Below are 15,887 nucleotides of genomic sequence, written 5' to 3'. Positions count from 1 at the left end.
GATTGAACTGTGTTTGCTGTTAGATTACCTGTAGTTTCACTGAATTCAACTTTCTCGCTCTCGGCTTTGTCTTTGTATGTGGCCGTGAGAGTGACCTCATACTCGGTTAGAGGCTTCAGACCCGTAATCATATAGGAGTTATGATTACCATCGATCACCATCTACCGAAGGAGAGAAGGAGCGAGAGGGAAAGAGAGATTTTTTTTCCCGTTATTTTACACTAAGACTAAAAGATAAAGCTACAGTCCCGTGGGGCCTTCATATACAGACAGACAGATAAATAAGTAATAGCAAATAAATATTTGTAAACAACAGTGGTAATAGCCCTAAGTGAGTTGTAAGTTAAAATCCAGTACAAAATTCTGTGGAAAATGACAGAGAGGAACAAAAGAGGATGGGAGAGATGAGAATCTGGGAAATTTGGCGCTCAAATAATTAAAGCTGATTAAAAAAAAAGGAATAAAACAACAAGTCTGTAGAGTTGTTTGGTTTTGGTTGTGTTGTAGGTCGCTGTGTGTGGCTGCACTACCTCTCTGGTCTCTCCTCCATTGGCTGGTGTCCAGGAGAGCTTGTAGAGGGAAATGTCAGATGCCGCATGCTGCCAGCTCACTTTGAAACTGTCTGTGGTCACCTCGCTGCTCCTCACGCTCACCGGGGACGGAGCCCGCTCTACACGCACACAAAAACACTGCTGTTGGTGCTCAGGAGAGATTTGGACACAGTGTGCATCATGTGTTGTCATGCTCACTAGTTGTGAAGCTATCTGTAAGGGGATCGGCTTGGCCCTCATCGTAGATGGCGGAGATGCCCACGGTGTACTCGGTCAACGAGTTAAGGTTACTTAGCAACTTTGTGGTAACTCGACCCACTTCAACCTAGTAAGAGGAATGAAATGAATCATTAAATTAAATGTTTACATTTATATCATCACAGTGACCCAGACTATTTCATGAAATTCAAACAATTATGGTTTGTTGGGATCATTAGTAATGGATTAGGGAAATGTTTTGTTTAAAGTTCATGAACACCACGCATTTTAAACATGTATATATCACCTTGGTACGATCAGGGTAAAAATTTCCTGAGCATTTGTGTCAGATAAATATATATTTTAAATAATTTCAAACACAACCTAAGCACTAAACTTAATGATTTTATTGCACAGAAAAAAAAGAGTGTAATTGTTCAGCGGTGTAAATTTTTACCTCATTGGTCTGAACTCCGTCCGTCTTCACGTACATGATGCGGTAGCCCCTTACTTTACGAGAGGCGGCATCCCAGCTGAGCTTGGCCGAACTGTGAGTCACATCAGTGATGTGGAGATTTTGTGCAGGACTGAGAGGAACTGGAGAGAATAGAAGAAAAGAAAGACTAAATGATGTTTTCGTGTCTGATCTCACCAGCTATCCGGCTAGCTGCAGGACTGTTTTGTTCGACAGTATTCATGGGGAGCTGAAATGTGATGGGTTAGGGCTTCTTTCACACTGGGATTTTTGTCCTTAACTGCTAGTGCACATTTTATACGCAAAGTGGCTGCAAGGTACGCTGAATATGGCACCTTTAACCAAGAAGTGGTGGCAGTTTTTACTGCATGATCACAAAAGGTAAAAAGAGTCTCAGAAAAGCGAATAATTATTTCAAGCATTTCTTTCTTTCCTTTTTTTTTTTGATGCCAGTCAACGAAACAGGATTCAGCAAAGCGAGGAGAAAAAACATGGAGGATTTGCAACAGGGGAAAAAAAACAACTTAATATAAGAAATGTAGCAATGTTGTCAAATAAAGAAATATTTAAATGTCAAATTTTTACATCAGAATGTAACTAAAGTTAAAGAATTGTTTATTTTATAATATTACTAATGATGCAAGCTAGTTTGCTTATACTAACTACGGCTCAGCATTGTTACAGTTACGGTGTGGGTAAAGTTTGAGCTTCTTTTTCAGATGGTCTAGATTTTGGGTATACACAAAAAAAAACTTGGAGGAATTTCCTAGAGTACAACTCGTCCACCTCTCCTCTTCCCCTGTGGACAGCTTTCATGGTACTGTAGTAATGTTCTGTCCCTCTCTGTGAAAAAAAATCACATTCAGACACACACTTACGTGTGGTCTCCTGGCCCGTCCGGGGGTCACTGGCTTCGTCTCCGTACATGGCGTAAACTGTGACTGTGTACTCGGTTGCGGGAGTCAGACCATCCAGCTCGATCTCGCTTACACTCTCTGCTACTTTAACCTACAAAAACACATACAGTCACAGATTTACATTAAGGTAACCTGTCAATGCCATGTTAAATTTAATGAATTTTGTACAGTACATGGTCTTATCAATACCAGGAGCGGTTTATATTTACAACCATCTGATTAATAGGGGCACAATTTGTTATTCTTACCTATGACCTGGATGAACCGAGCATCTCACTGCTCATACTGTAGAAGTGTTAGATTATTTACTAAAAACAAGTCTCAGGTGGGTTTAGCGCACTCTCTCACCTCCCTTTCGTCTGACGTGCCTTCGTCACTCAGTGGGGCGTACAGGATCATGTATCCAGAAGCCCCTTCTGCAGGAACCCATTGCACTCGCATGCTATTGTGCGTGATGTCAAACAGGTCCAGGTTATTCACCATGGGCAAGGCCACTGGGAGACACACAGAGAATACTCTCAAGTCATGAATACAACTTTGGCAGAACCATCACTTTTACATTAAAAGAGAGAGTGAGAGATAGACAGAGAGAGAGAGAGAGAGAGATGACTTAGATTGAATTCTGTATCGATTCTCTTATAAAAATCTCTGCATGAGACATCGTCTGAGAAATGATTAAATGTAAATGCAATAGCTAAAGACTAATCTATTTTATATTTAATTATGGTGTTATAATTCATTATAAGTATTTGTTAGTAAGAACAATAGTTGAGAATCAGTGGTGAATTATTAGACCTTATGTGCTACAGCTCACCCTCATACTCCCAAGAAGTCATTCACATCACCATAGCAACCATGGCACAACAGCTGAGACTGAAAAGCAACAGTAATTTTTGGCAGATATGCGGTCTTCTGACAGATATCTGTTTCAACTAACAAGGGCAAATGCAAATGAGTGGATAAATGAATGAATGAATGAATGAAGGAAGGAAGGAATGGATTGGTAGATGGATGAATAAAGAAATAAAAAGTAAACCAAAATACTTTCCTTTGTACAATATGAACAATATTAGCATTCTGTCCTTCACTGTCATTGTCTCTTCAGATTCCTTTGTCTTCTTCATTCCTTACTTTTATCTGATTTGAGTACGTGTTCTCTGGAGTATGAATGTGTGCTTGATGATGTAGGAGTGCTTTCATGGTGGTCAGGACTAAGGGCGCAATTATGGCAATCGAATTTAATTGTCGATTAGTTGACGACTGATTCTCGCACGACCCGAGAACGGATGTGGGTGTGTGGCTTACTGGAGTGAAGTGAATAATAGTGTGATGGCAAACATCTTCATGAGGGGAAAAAAACAATCTCCGTGCTGTCGCTAGAATCAGAGGTAAAGACTTTGTGCTGGTTGGGGCGTGGCCAGGGACGCGAGAGACAAGTAAGTGGGAAAGGATTGCGGACAATTAGTGACTGTGTGTTGTGGTTTTTGAGCTCTGCATGCATGTTTTTCCCTCTGTCTCTCTCTCTCTCTCTTGCTTTGTCTTTCTCTCATACAGTGTTGTGTTCTTCTCTTTTTTCAGCTAACAGAAACACACAGACACACACACACACACACACACACCAACCAGCCATATTTTTCTTAGGTGTGTATCCTTTTTTCACTTACCTACAAAATTATATATAAAAATACTTACATTTTATTGCTGCTACTTTGCTTTTCCTTGGATTTATATTTTGCTTTATTATTAATTAAAGTTAATTAAAAGACATTGTTAACGAAGTATTTATCTTTTTTATGTCAATAATAAAGCAACACCACATGCAAAACTACCTCAAGGTAAATTTAAAAGCTGAGCAATTGTGTCATCTCTAGTCCAATTAATTGATTAATCGTTTCAATAGTCAATAGATTAATCGTTTATTAAAATATTTGTGAGTTGCAGCTGTAGTCAGGACCATGTGATTGGACCGCTCCTACGTTGAGCATTGACCAGAGACCTATTATATATATTATTTGTTCTGTAAAAAAAGCATTTCGATACCCTCATTGTGTGTGTGTGTGTGCGTGTGTGATTGTAAAATCTTAAATAAAAATTAACTAATAACACCAACAATAAAACTAATACTACTACTGTACTAATGATAATACAGTGGCTGGAAAATATGTGAACCTTTCGGGACCTTTCATGGTTTTCTGCATAAATTTTTCATGAAAAGTGATCTGATTATGATCTAAGTCAAGAGTATTGACCAAGATAACGTGCCTAAAATAATAACACACAAAAAAAATCTTCTCTTTCATGTCTTTATTGAGAGCAGCCACAAAAACCTCATAGTGCTAGCAAAAAACATATATGAATCCTTGGGGTAATAACATCAAAAAAGCTAATTGGTGTCAGGTATTAGCATACCAACTAGTCTTGTTAAGAAAATGTGCTAGAGCTGTGGACTAGAGGTACTTTGACTGATAAAAAACATTTAAACTCACAGACTTTTTCTTGATGCTGTATATAGCTGCAATCAGTGGATAGGGAGCAAACTACTTTGTGGCCTGACTTCTTAGTGCAAAAGCAAAATCAAGATCAACTGGGGTCACGGTTAGACGTACTAAATTTGAAAGAACTGCATCAAGCTGCCACTGGTAAATTAACTCAGTTCCTGTTTTAGTAGCCCTTACTAGTTTTAAATGAACTCAAAGCTTGTTTCTTAACATCAGCTCATGGTGCTGATGATTTGTGTCAAGTCTGTACATCTCGGTACATTAAAATGTCTTTTACATGCTGTTTGCTGACTTTTCATTATGTGTGAATGTTATGATCGATGCCCTAAAGGGACACGGTAAGAGAAAAGGAAAAAAAATGTAGAAAAAATGATTAAATAAATGAATTTATTAGTTTATTGCACAGGAACGGATTTAGCTAACTTAGCAGATTTGCTCCACCGCACATATGAAACATTGACAGCTGTTTACTGGCAGACAAAGTAAACACAAACAGGACAGAATGCTTAACGACAGTTTTTGACGATGTGGCTTTGATCGTTTTCGCAATCACAAGATTCGAGATTCGAGTAAGAAAGTGCAACATGCAAACTAGGTGTTGTCATGTTTGGATCATGTGACTGAAATACAAATGTTCCAATTACTTAACGATTGTTAATCGCACCATTTTTTGTATTTCTTGCTTCTGCACATTGAATCATACAAGTAGGAGTATTGTTTGGAAAAAGATCTTGTTTTGAACATGGGTCTATAGGGAGACCTAATGGACTGGCGTGTACGCTTCAGCAGCCAAGTCCACCATCAAAGCGATTAAAAGAGATTAAAATGGTTTGAGCTCTACAGCTGCTTTATGGGTTTATTGTCTGAGCATCATGACCAGGGACTGTAAATATTCTCCAGGAGACACTGCGAGGAACCAACAAACAAATAAGCTTCAGCAAATTTTCTGTTTCTTTCTCTGGTGCTTGTTCGCCAATGATAATTTTGAAAGACTGGATCCACACAAACTCGTCTTGACTCTCACAAAATCCTGGCAGCTTAAAACAAAGGTACCCTAATAAATATAAATAACCCAACCCATCTATCCATCCAGCTATGAAATGATAAAAGAGATCATAGGCTGAATGTACTTTGAAACACAGAGATTCTAAGCTCAGCTGCATAGCTAAAAAAGTTATTTTAGCTCATCAGTTGTCTTTCAGTCATTGCTAAGAGATTGTACACACACACACACACACACACACACACACATACGCACACATATACACCTGTCATTTCCCTCTAGCTCCATTAACTTTCACACAAGGTTAGAATCACTGCAGTCTATCTGGTGTGTGTGTTGCTAAGAAAACAGTGAATAGCGATATCAATCTTGCTAATGTATTTGTATCTCAGGTGCATTCCCACTGTCTGCACTGGGATACTGGAGGAGGTCGAGTCTGATCTCGACTCGGGTCTGAGGACAGCTTTAGTACCACACACACACACACACACACATAGGGTTTATATATACATCAAAATATATAAAAAGAGTAAGACTTGGTCTAACTGAAGCTCCCCTGGGTGATTAACAGAAGATGACTCACGGTGCCTCACATGTTATCTCTCTGTTGCAGGCTGCTTCTGATCAAGCTGAAGGGGACACGTCAGAGAGCTGCTTTCATATTGTGAAGCATATGCTTCTGGAAAATAAGGAACTGTTCCAGAGAAATTGTTTTGCAGGTTTCAGAGTTAGATCCTAGCACTAACAAGTGCTGTCTTTGATCAGGGATACCTAGAAATGCAGTCTACTGAACTCTTACTGGAATAGGCACCTCTCAAGGACCTCCTAAACCATCAAAAGGTACATACATCTTTTATATATATATATATATAAAGATTTCCAAAGCTTTGAAGAGACCCCAAAATGCTGTAAGTTGTGAAGTGGAAAGTGCATGACACCACCCGCTGTCTCCCAAAAACTAGAGGTCCAGTTTGGTCAGAAAAGAACCAATTAACAGACAGGATTTTATGGCCAAAGAATGAAAACATACTGTATGGACTACATACCAGTATCAAAAAATTGACTTTTAAAAAAGAGGATATGGAAAGTTGTGGAAAAAAAACCTTGCATAAATCCACCGGAAGGATCCTTGTGTGAGAAACTGGCTTTCTGTCATAACTTCCAACTCAACGACACAAAATAACACTATGCCGAGTGTGAGACATGGTGGCATGGGGATGATTCTCAGCTGCAGGAATAGGGGAACTTGTCACGATTGAGGGATGGATGGTACAAAGTACAAAAAGAGATTCTGATGAAATCTGCGAAATGTCAAAAAAAAAAAAGGAGAATGGAAATTCATCTTCCAACCAGATCATAACCCCAAGGCCAAATACTACTCCAAATAATGCCAAATTTACTAGGAACAAGATGGATGTTCTGTGTTCTGGAGTGGCCCAGTAAAAGCGCTCTTCTAGACCCAATTGAATATGTAAGGAATCACTTGATGGTTGGTGTCCATCAGTAGAACCCAAAATATAGTCTGTCAGTTTGAATAGTTCTGCAAAAAGTATTGGGAGGGAAGAACTCAAATCAGCCACAACACTAACATTACTGCCAGGTGAATTTAATAGCATTAATTATCAATTATAAAGCAGTAATGTAACTGGTGACATGATCATGCACTCCCTATATTTACACCTGTGGAGACCAGGGGATAGCCCGTCCAGTTCGATCCCACAGTAAAATTAATGCACCGCGAACAGTTGAAAGAAACTGAATGCTGGCTATGATCGCATGATGGTTCAGAGCACCCAATGTATCACAGCTTGCTGTGTATTTGGCTTAGCAGGCAAATGTTCAAAATCGTTGGACCAGCCTCCAAATTCCCCAGATGTCAATCAAGCATCCACATCTGGTCCATGAAGTCCCCACCCTGCAACATGCAGTAGGATATTATACTAATGTCCAGATACTGTACCACAGCACACCTTCAGAAGTCTTGAGGAGTTATGCCTCAAGGGGTTACAGCTGATTTAAGTGCCACCCGAAAACCAATGTAGCGTCGATGTAATTCTTTAATGCTTTTAGCTGATCAGTTTATAAAGGTGCTAAAAATATTAAATTTTAATATAATAGTGTACAGTATACTAACTGTTACTGGTTAGCATTTTGCACCTTCGTGTATGATTGGTTGTGTGAGTGCATGTATGTGTGCTTGTGCTCTGTGATGGGTTGGTACTCCATCCAGTGTGTCCCCTCACCTTGTGCCCTAAATTCTTTGGTTGTCCACAACTCTACACAGTATAAAAAATGGATGGATTCACTGCATTCATGGAGTATATGTTCGATTCAGGTTGAAAAAAGTTTACATAACCTTTTATGACAAATATAAAACGCTGTGTATTCATTTTCTATCTACTGTATTTTTTTTTCATCTTTAAGTTTGTATTATAAATCATTTGAGTAATTATGAGCAGTCTAACTCTAGTCAGATTTACTCAGAAGGCGCTGTGTGCATTAGAATGAGGAGTTCGGCATTCACTTTGTGACACAGCTACATAAAGACATGCTGAAGGGAAGAGAGAGAGAGAGAGAGAGAGAGAGAGAAATCTGTCGTGCTGAGAGCTAGCTATGATTAAATGATTTCCCTGCAGAGACAGAATGAGTCAGTAGAGGAATTATCAGAGCAGCGGTGTGTCGGAGTAAAAACTCACATGTGGTTTCGCTGCCTCTCAGACCTTCACTGGCGGAGTTACTGTAGACAGCGAACACGGCCACTTGGTACTCGGTCACAGAGTTCAGATGTTGGAGGACAACGGAGGTCTGATCACCGTCTACCACTACCTGCAAACGTTCACCACATGGAAAACTGAATATGGTAAAATGCGAAGATGTAGCTCATGTGAGCCATCAAAAGAATTTTGGAGGTTATGGCTGTACATAATGTGTGCAATTTTTTTACTAGGTCCTACCACAAAGCAACATGCCTGGTATGAGTCAAGGTACTACGCCTAAACAGTCCATAATCATTATCATAAGAGCAGGTGACGATACAAACAATCAAAGAAACAAACGAAAAAAGAGAGAACACTGGCTGAGACTGTGAGACACGGTGTAGTAACATGAAACTGAACATAGTTAAGGGACAAAAAATATGGATAGGGTGATGGAAAAGAAATTAAAACATAAGCACATGGAGCTTGTCACCATGGGAGCAGATATGTGAAGGGTGATCCATGACAGACTGGAGAAGAAAGGAAGAATGAAAGGAAGTTATAGAGGGAGGGAAAAGAGCACAAGGGAGGAAAAAGAAAGAGAAAGGAAGGCAAAAAGAGATCAAATGCATAAAAGAACCAAAAAGAAGTAAAAGGGATAAAAGGAAGAGAGTCAAAAAAAGAAGGACGGAAGGAAAATGTAAGCAGGAATAAAGGATAACAAGAATATAAGAAAAGATTAATTGGTATACTCATGAAAGTGTAAGAACAATATACCTCATGATATCACTGTTTTTGCACTGGCATGTTTAAATATTACAGAGACAAACCTCACCATCCTCTCATTGGTTATTTTCCTATAACAACACAATCCTTCCCACTGGAATGTTAAGTCGGTGCAACTGATATTCCTTTGTTTTAAACTTATTCGTGGTTATTAATATTTTAAATTAAAATTTGTACAGCACTGTGCAAAAGTCTTGAGCCACCCCTGATTCTATCATATTACAGCACATGAAGTTAAATTAAATAATGTAGATTTATTTAGAAACATACATGTTTTAGTGTGACAGGCTGCAAAAGTCCCTAAAGACACAATTTAATAAGTGTTTGTTTATGTAACGACCTCAACAGCAACCTTGTTTCCCCTCTCGTCTGTTCCAACTACTTAGCACTACTTAAACTCCAACTAGTAAATGTTAAATGTAATTATTATTGTATTGTTAACCCCAACTTCTTACAGTGGTATTTGTTGAGACAAGAGTTAACATTTTGTTCTTGAAAACTTTGGAGACAGAGACTGAATAAACTAAAAAACAAAAAAAAGCTGAGCCAGTGATTTACCTTCCCTGAGATGTGATCATGTGATTTTATATACAACAACCCTCCGCCCCCCGCCGGACTGACGCTATAAAACTGCACTGAAGAGGTGAAGATGGCCGTTTTGTGGACTCTTTATTCTAAGCAAATATTCGCCCCTGACTTTTGCCCAGCAAAGCGTGCTGCTTATTTACAAGGGTTATATCTGTTAACTTATCTGTATAAACTCTGTACCCGGTTATTTTAAAACATCACGTAGTTACTCCTGAGAATAAATAAAATAAATAAAACCCTTTTGAATGTAAAACAATGCAAATCTTTAACCAATCTTTAGAATTCTTTTATCTTTAACATAACTACAAATTCTGTAAAATGTATCATATTTGTCTTTACAAGACTCCTATTGTTTCATTACCGAGAGCTATGTGGTGGAGGATTGGAGTCAGAGGGGTGACGGGTGGCATTTTGGAGCTACTGGAGGAGCGTGAACAAGCTGATAAAGTGGTGTTTGGGGGGGGGGACTGTAGTCCTTGAGGGCCTCAGTGACTATGCAAGAGCTTAAGGAGTGATGTTTGGTCAGGTCTGTGCTCTGTTAATTGAATTCCAATAGGACTGGATGTACATCTATGAAGTAATCCAAACGATTTCTATTGGACTTGGAGAGACGCACTCGCCTTAGATTTAGATGACTAGTTTTGGATGAATAGTTTTTAAGCAATGTTTCTGTGTTTTAACTGTTGAACTAACTACACCAATGGGGGGAAAACGGGAGACAACTTACCTTTTTGAGTGAATGAAAAGTTGTGTCGGAAACTCAACCCTAGGCAAATATAAGTTATTGAGCCCAACCCTAGGCGTATTGTTATTTTTTTTTTTACTGCCTGTACTAATCAGGGGTCTGATTATCTGTCATCATCTGCACCTGCTTTTCACTGGTTCAGGTCATAAATTAGTTGTTTTATGCTTGAATAGATTATAGATCACGCTGATCAAGTCAAAGCTGGTTCTACATAGTCTTACAGAAAGTATTGAATGAAAACCTATATTACGGTTATTGTTTAAAGATAAACTATTGTTTAACTATAAATTATTGTTTATAGATTAAATGAAATCCGTAACACACAACTAAAAACTAAAGAAAAATGAAGAAGTTATAAAGCCGCTGTACACCTTGGTATCACATACTGTAGACCCAGGACAGGACAGTGATGCTTCACTGCTATTTGCTGCTCTCGTAAAATGTTTTTCAAGTTCAGATTAATAGACACACCTCCTCTGGCTTGCCTCCTCTGGAAGCGTAGTACACCACTCTATATTTCTCCACTGTTCCAGGAGCATGGGTCCAGGAGACACGGAAACTCCTGGCTGTGACCTCAGAGGTTACAAGTTCACTGGGTGCGTCGGGAATTAAATAGGTGACGGGGTCACCTATGTTCACACGCACAGGAATAGAGATCAACAAAAATTATCCTTTCATAAGTCACTTAAAGATCATATACTGACTGTATGAATGTATATAAATAGGTGTGTTTATTAGTCAGTTGGTGCGTTGTGTGCTCTCTAAGCTCTGACCTTTGATCTCCCTGTTGAGATACTCCACACGCTGACACACCACCCTGGTCAAACCCTCAACTATCGAGCTCATGACGTTAAAGTCAGCCACATTATACACGTGGGTATCTTCTGGAGGAGACGCGATCATCCTCAGCTCGTTTTCATCTGCGTTCTTTACACCTACACACACACACACGAAAGAGAATGGTGAAATATTTCAGGTGCTGTATTACGAAAACAAGTCTAGCATTTATGCATAGAGACGGAGGGAGAAACGGTGAGACGATGGAGCAGATTGATACCGATGGCAAACAGCTCTATTCCTGCATCTCTAAGACTTTGGGCGGGGCCGATGACATCATCCTGAGACTTTCCATCCGTGATCAGGATTCCGATTTTCGGAACGTCTGTCCTGGAGCCAGACTCGGGCTTAAAGCTGTTCTCGAGGATGTACATTAGAGCTAGACCTGCACACATACACACACACACACACAGGTAATATCAGTGGGTTGCCATGTTCTCCATAAAGGCTGATATTCTGGTTAATCTTATATTTCTCTTTTGAATCCAAATATCCTGGCCCTGTTGTTCCAATACTTTTGAAGGCAACCATGTATACCTGTTAGCGTGTTTCCTCCCTTATATGGCAAATTCTTCACGGCATTGATGACATCGTCTTTTGTTGCATGTGCATTGAGATGCCACTCAATTCTTGGATCTCCACTGTACTGAGCCAATCCTGTACACACACACAGAAGGATGTATTTGCAAATGTCATGCGTCATATGATTTAGATATGTTAAGACGTAAGATACGAGATTTAGCGTCTCACCGATACGTGTCTGGTCTGAGCTGACGGAGAACGCTGTCACCAGACTCTCGAGGAACGTACGCACCAGACGGAAATTAAAGCGGCCGATACTCCAAGAGCCATCCACCAGAATCACGATATCAGCTATCGCTGGAGTTTTACATGTGAATGAAATCTCTGCAGAGAGAGAGAGATGCAAGTGAACTAAAAAAATCTCATAACCAGCACATTGCAATGCAAAAAAAAAAAAAAATTGTATCATTTTACTATTTTTGACTTTCTGTTGCCGTCAATACTTTACATGCTTTCTCCTCAAAGTGTTCTTTTAATTTTTGACGTATTTTGTTTGCATTTACTAGAGTATTAGAAACCCAACACGGTGAAACGCACTACAAGCCCATACACAGTTCACAGAAAGGATTTAACCCAGAAGAAGAGCTAAGTTCATTATAACCTGTGCAGATATGCACTTATTGTTTCTTTCCTGCTGAGAGTTATTTAACGTATCATAAAACAATGTACATCATTTTTACTCTGAATTATAGTGATTATAACAAATTATACTCACTTCAATCCAAACATCATTTTTATAAGTAATATTAAAGAGAGAGAGAGAGAGAGAGAGAGAGAGAGAGAGAACACAGACAGGGAAAAAGTGAGGGGGACAGACAGACAGAGGAAGACAGACATATAAATAAAGAAAATGAGTGACTTATGGGCATAGACAGACTCATAGACAGACAGACAGACAGACAGACAGGAAATCAGACAAAAAGACAGACAAACAAAAAAAGAAGAAGGCAGGCAGGAAGATGGAGAAAGAGAGAGACAGACAAAGACAGACAGTTAGATATAATACATGGTTTATTAGCTTATTAACATCTCGAAAGTAGAACACATTCACCTATTTAAAAAAAACTCAACGAATCAACATTTTTATTGTTAAAAAACAAATAAAATACAACGTTCTTGTTACTTTAAATCTGGTTACCTTTGACTTTAAAAAACTCATTTAAACTTGTGTACTGTATGTTGGGGTGACAGAGTAAAATTGATCATAACAAATCATGTTTGAGACACACGAAGCAGCAAAATATGAAGGGTTTCTTTGTGATTCTAAAAATTATTACACATCCTCATTCCACTTGTGTAAATTATATTGAATAATTAACACAGCATGATCAATCTGACAGCTCCCCTGTCTCAGACAGCTGATGACCTGTAGAAAAAGAAAACACAAAGCACTGCTCAACATAAATTCAGCACAACACACACACACACACACACACACACACACACACACCATTTCACATAATGACATTCCCATCATAGCAGTTTCTCAACATTTGCAAGTGCAGACCTCACTCCTTGACTTCTATACGGCGAGAGAGTGGCACGTGAGAGTGTGGAGAGAGGAGGAGTGTGGAATGTGTTGTTTCAGTGTGGTTCCTCCTTGAGAGTTCAGGGCAGCTACTGCTTTATGCCATCAACCAAACAAGCACATGAGAGGATGTAGGAGTCACTGAAATGCCTGAATAAACTGAATGGTTTGTAATGAAACACAGCGCCCGTACCATTATAAACATGGTGAACACATACCTAAAGCATTAATGTGAAAATCTCGGACAGTGAGTATCAGCCATTACTGAACTTTCTGGAAGCAAAAAAACTTTGTGTGACCGTTTTTATTCTGTTCACTCTGAGGGTCTGTGGATCAGCTTCTTTAAATATAATTATGGGTGTATAATTTAAACGGAAAGTCAAAGAGGGGTGCAGAAAAGTAGAAGCCTCAGTGCTTAAGGCGTTGGACTGCTGAGCAGAAGGGCCCAGGTTCAAACACCACCACCAGGTGTGGTCTCTCTAAGTTCAATTCAAGGAGGTGTGGCCTCTATACCTGTGAGTCTAATCCAAGGAGATGTGGCCTGTACACCTGTGAGTCTAATCCAAGGAGATGTGGCCTGTATACCTGTAAATCTAATCCAAGGAGATGTGGCCTGTTATCCTGTAAGTCTAATTCAAGCAGGTGTGGCCTGTCTAATTCAAGGAGGTGTGGCCTGTCTAATTCAAGCAGGTGTGGCCTGTCTAATTCAAGGAGGTGTGGCCTGTTTAATTCAAGCAGGTGTGGCCTGTATACCTGCAAGTCTAATTCAAGCAGGTGTATTCTGTCTAATTCAAGGAGGTGTGGCCTGTCTAATTACAGAAAGTGTGGCCTGTATACCTTCAAGTCTAATTCAAGGAGGTGTGGCCTGTCTAATTCAAGGAGGTGTGGCCTGTCTAATTACAGAAGGTGTGGCCTGTATACCTGCAAGTCTAATTCAAGGAGGTGTGGCCTGTCTAATTCAAGGAGGTGTGGCCTGTCTAATTACAGAAGGTGTGGCCTGTATACCTGCAAGTCTAATTCAAGGAGGTGTGGCCTGTCTAGTTATAGGAGGTGTGGCTTGTATACAGTACCTGTAAGTCTAATTCAAGCAGGTGTGGTTTATACAACTGATAGTTTAATTTAAGGAGGTATGGCCTCTATAACTGTAAGTCTAAATAAAGAAGGTGGTGCCGCTATACAGTAAAGGTGAATCCCAATTCTACCCCTTACCCCTACACTTAGCCCTACCCGCTCCGCAGTTTGCCGAGCTTTTGATAACGCATTGTTTGTTTTGCTTACGGCCATACTGTATGTGTACATGTAAATGAACGGATACGTATGATGACGTATAACAGTGTTGTAGTGGTGTCCCATTTCTTAGGGGAAATATTTTAACCCTTCCCCTTTCCACTTCGTTTTAAGGGACAAGGGGAAGGGGCGAGGGGTAGGGGAAGGGGTAGGGGAAGGGGTAAGGGGTAGAATTGGGATTGGGCTTAAGTCTACGTCTTTTGTAGACAGGTGTGGCTTGTATAACTGTAAGTCTAATTCAAGTAGGTGTGGCCTCTATGACTAAACGTTTAAGTCAAGGAGATGCGATTTCTATAACTTTATGTTTAATTCAAGGAGGGGAAGTGTAGCCTCTATAACTGTAATTCCAATTCAAGGTGTGGCCTTTATAACTGTAAGTCTAATTCAAGGAGGTGTGGCCTCTATGACTATACAGTATGTTTAAGTCAAGGAGATGTGATCTCTAGAACTGCAAATTTTATTTAAGGAGGTGTGGCCTCTATAACTGTAAGTCTAAGTAAATATGTGGCCCCCATAAGTCTAATTTAAGGAGATGTGGCCTCTATAACTGTAAGTCTAATGTAGGGCGGTGTGGCCTGTATAATTGTAAGTCTAATTCATGGAGGTGTGGCCTGTATTACTAGGTCAAATTCAAGGGAGTGTTGCCTTTATTACTATACGTTTAAGTCAAGGTGATGTGATTTCTATAACTGTTAGCCTAATTCAAGGAGGCATGGTCTGTATAACTGTATTTTCTGTCAAGGAGGTGTGGACTCTATACCTGTGAGTCTAATTTAAGCAGATGTGGTTTCTATAACTGTATGTTTAATTCAAGGTGTGGCCTTTATAAATCTACGTCTAATTCATGGAGGTGTGGTCTCTATAATTGCAAGTTTAATTTAGTGAGGTGTGGCCTAAATAACTGTAGGTCTAAGTAAAGGTGTGGCCCCTATAAGTCTAATTAAGGGAGGTGTAGCCTGTATAAATGTAAGTCTAATGCAACAAGGTGTTTCCTGTACAGCTGTGGTAAACTTACAAGCATAACATAAATTACTGAAGGCTTTTATTAACAATTACATTGAGTTCATATAAAAATTCATATTTGCAGTGTTGACCCTTCTTTTTCAAGACCTCTGCAAGTCGCCCTGGCCTGCTGTCAATCAACTTGTGGGACAAATCCTGACTGATGGCAGCCCACACTTGCATTATCAATGCTCG

The 15,887-nt window shown here is 39.6% G+C and overlaps 1 protein-coding gene across 3 annotated transcripts in view; it reads right to left on the bottom strand.

Annotated features, from left to right (window-relative positions):
- The window catches only part of LOC128507126 (collagen alpha-1(XIV) chain-like), a 93,278-nt gene that overhangs the window by 50,964 nt on the left and 26,427 nt on the right, over window positions 1–15,887 (bottom strand). For all 3 annotated transcript variants that reach the window (XM_053477794.1, XM_053477777.1, XM_053477785.1), the window contains exons 6-17: window positions 12,044–12,199; window positions 11,831–11,950; window positions 11,514–11,678; window positions 11,230–11,391; window positions 10,928–11,085; window positions 8,338–8,467; window positions 2,489–2,634; window positions 2,102–2,231; window positions 1,206–1,345; window positions 749–875; window positions 530–669; window positions 29–161 (exon numbers count right to left, since the gene is read on the bottom strand). In XM_053477794.1, coding sequence (XP_053333769.1) covers window positions 29–161; window positions 530–669; window positions 749–875; window positions 1,206–1,345; window positions 2,102–2,231; window positions 2,489–2,634; window positions 8,338–8,467; window positions 10,928–11,085; window positions 11,230–11,391; window positions 11,514–11,678; window positions 11,831–11,950; window positions 12,044–12,199 — 1,707 coding nt within the window. The remainder of the gene's footprint in view (window positions 1–28; window positions 162–529; window positions 670–748; window positions 876–1,205; window positions 1,346–2,101; window positions 2,232–2,488; window positions 2,635–8,337; window positions 8,468–10,927; window positions 11,086–11,229; window positions 11,392–11,513; window positions 11,679–11,830; window positions 11,951–12,043; window positions 12,200–15,887) is intronic.

This window comes from Clarias gariepinus, chromosome 2 (assembly GCF_024256425.1).
Source record: "Clarias gariepinus isolate MV-2021 ecotype Netherlands chromosome 2, CGAR_prim_01v2, whole genome shotgun sequence".
NCBI classification, from domain to species: Eukaryota; Metazoa; Chordata; class Actinopteri; order Siluriformes; family Clariidae; genus Clarias; species Clarias gariepinus.
Note: the sequence above shows the minus strand (reverse complement) of the source record. Positions and strands in the feature narration are given on the sequence as shown.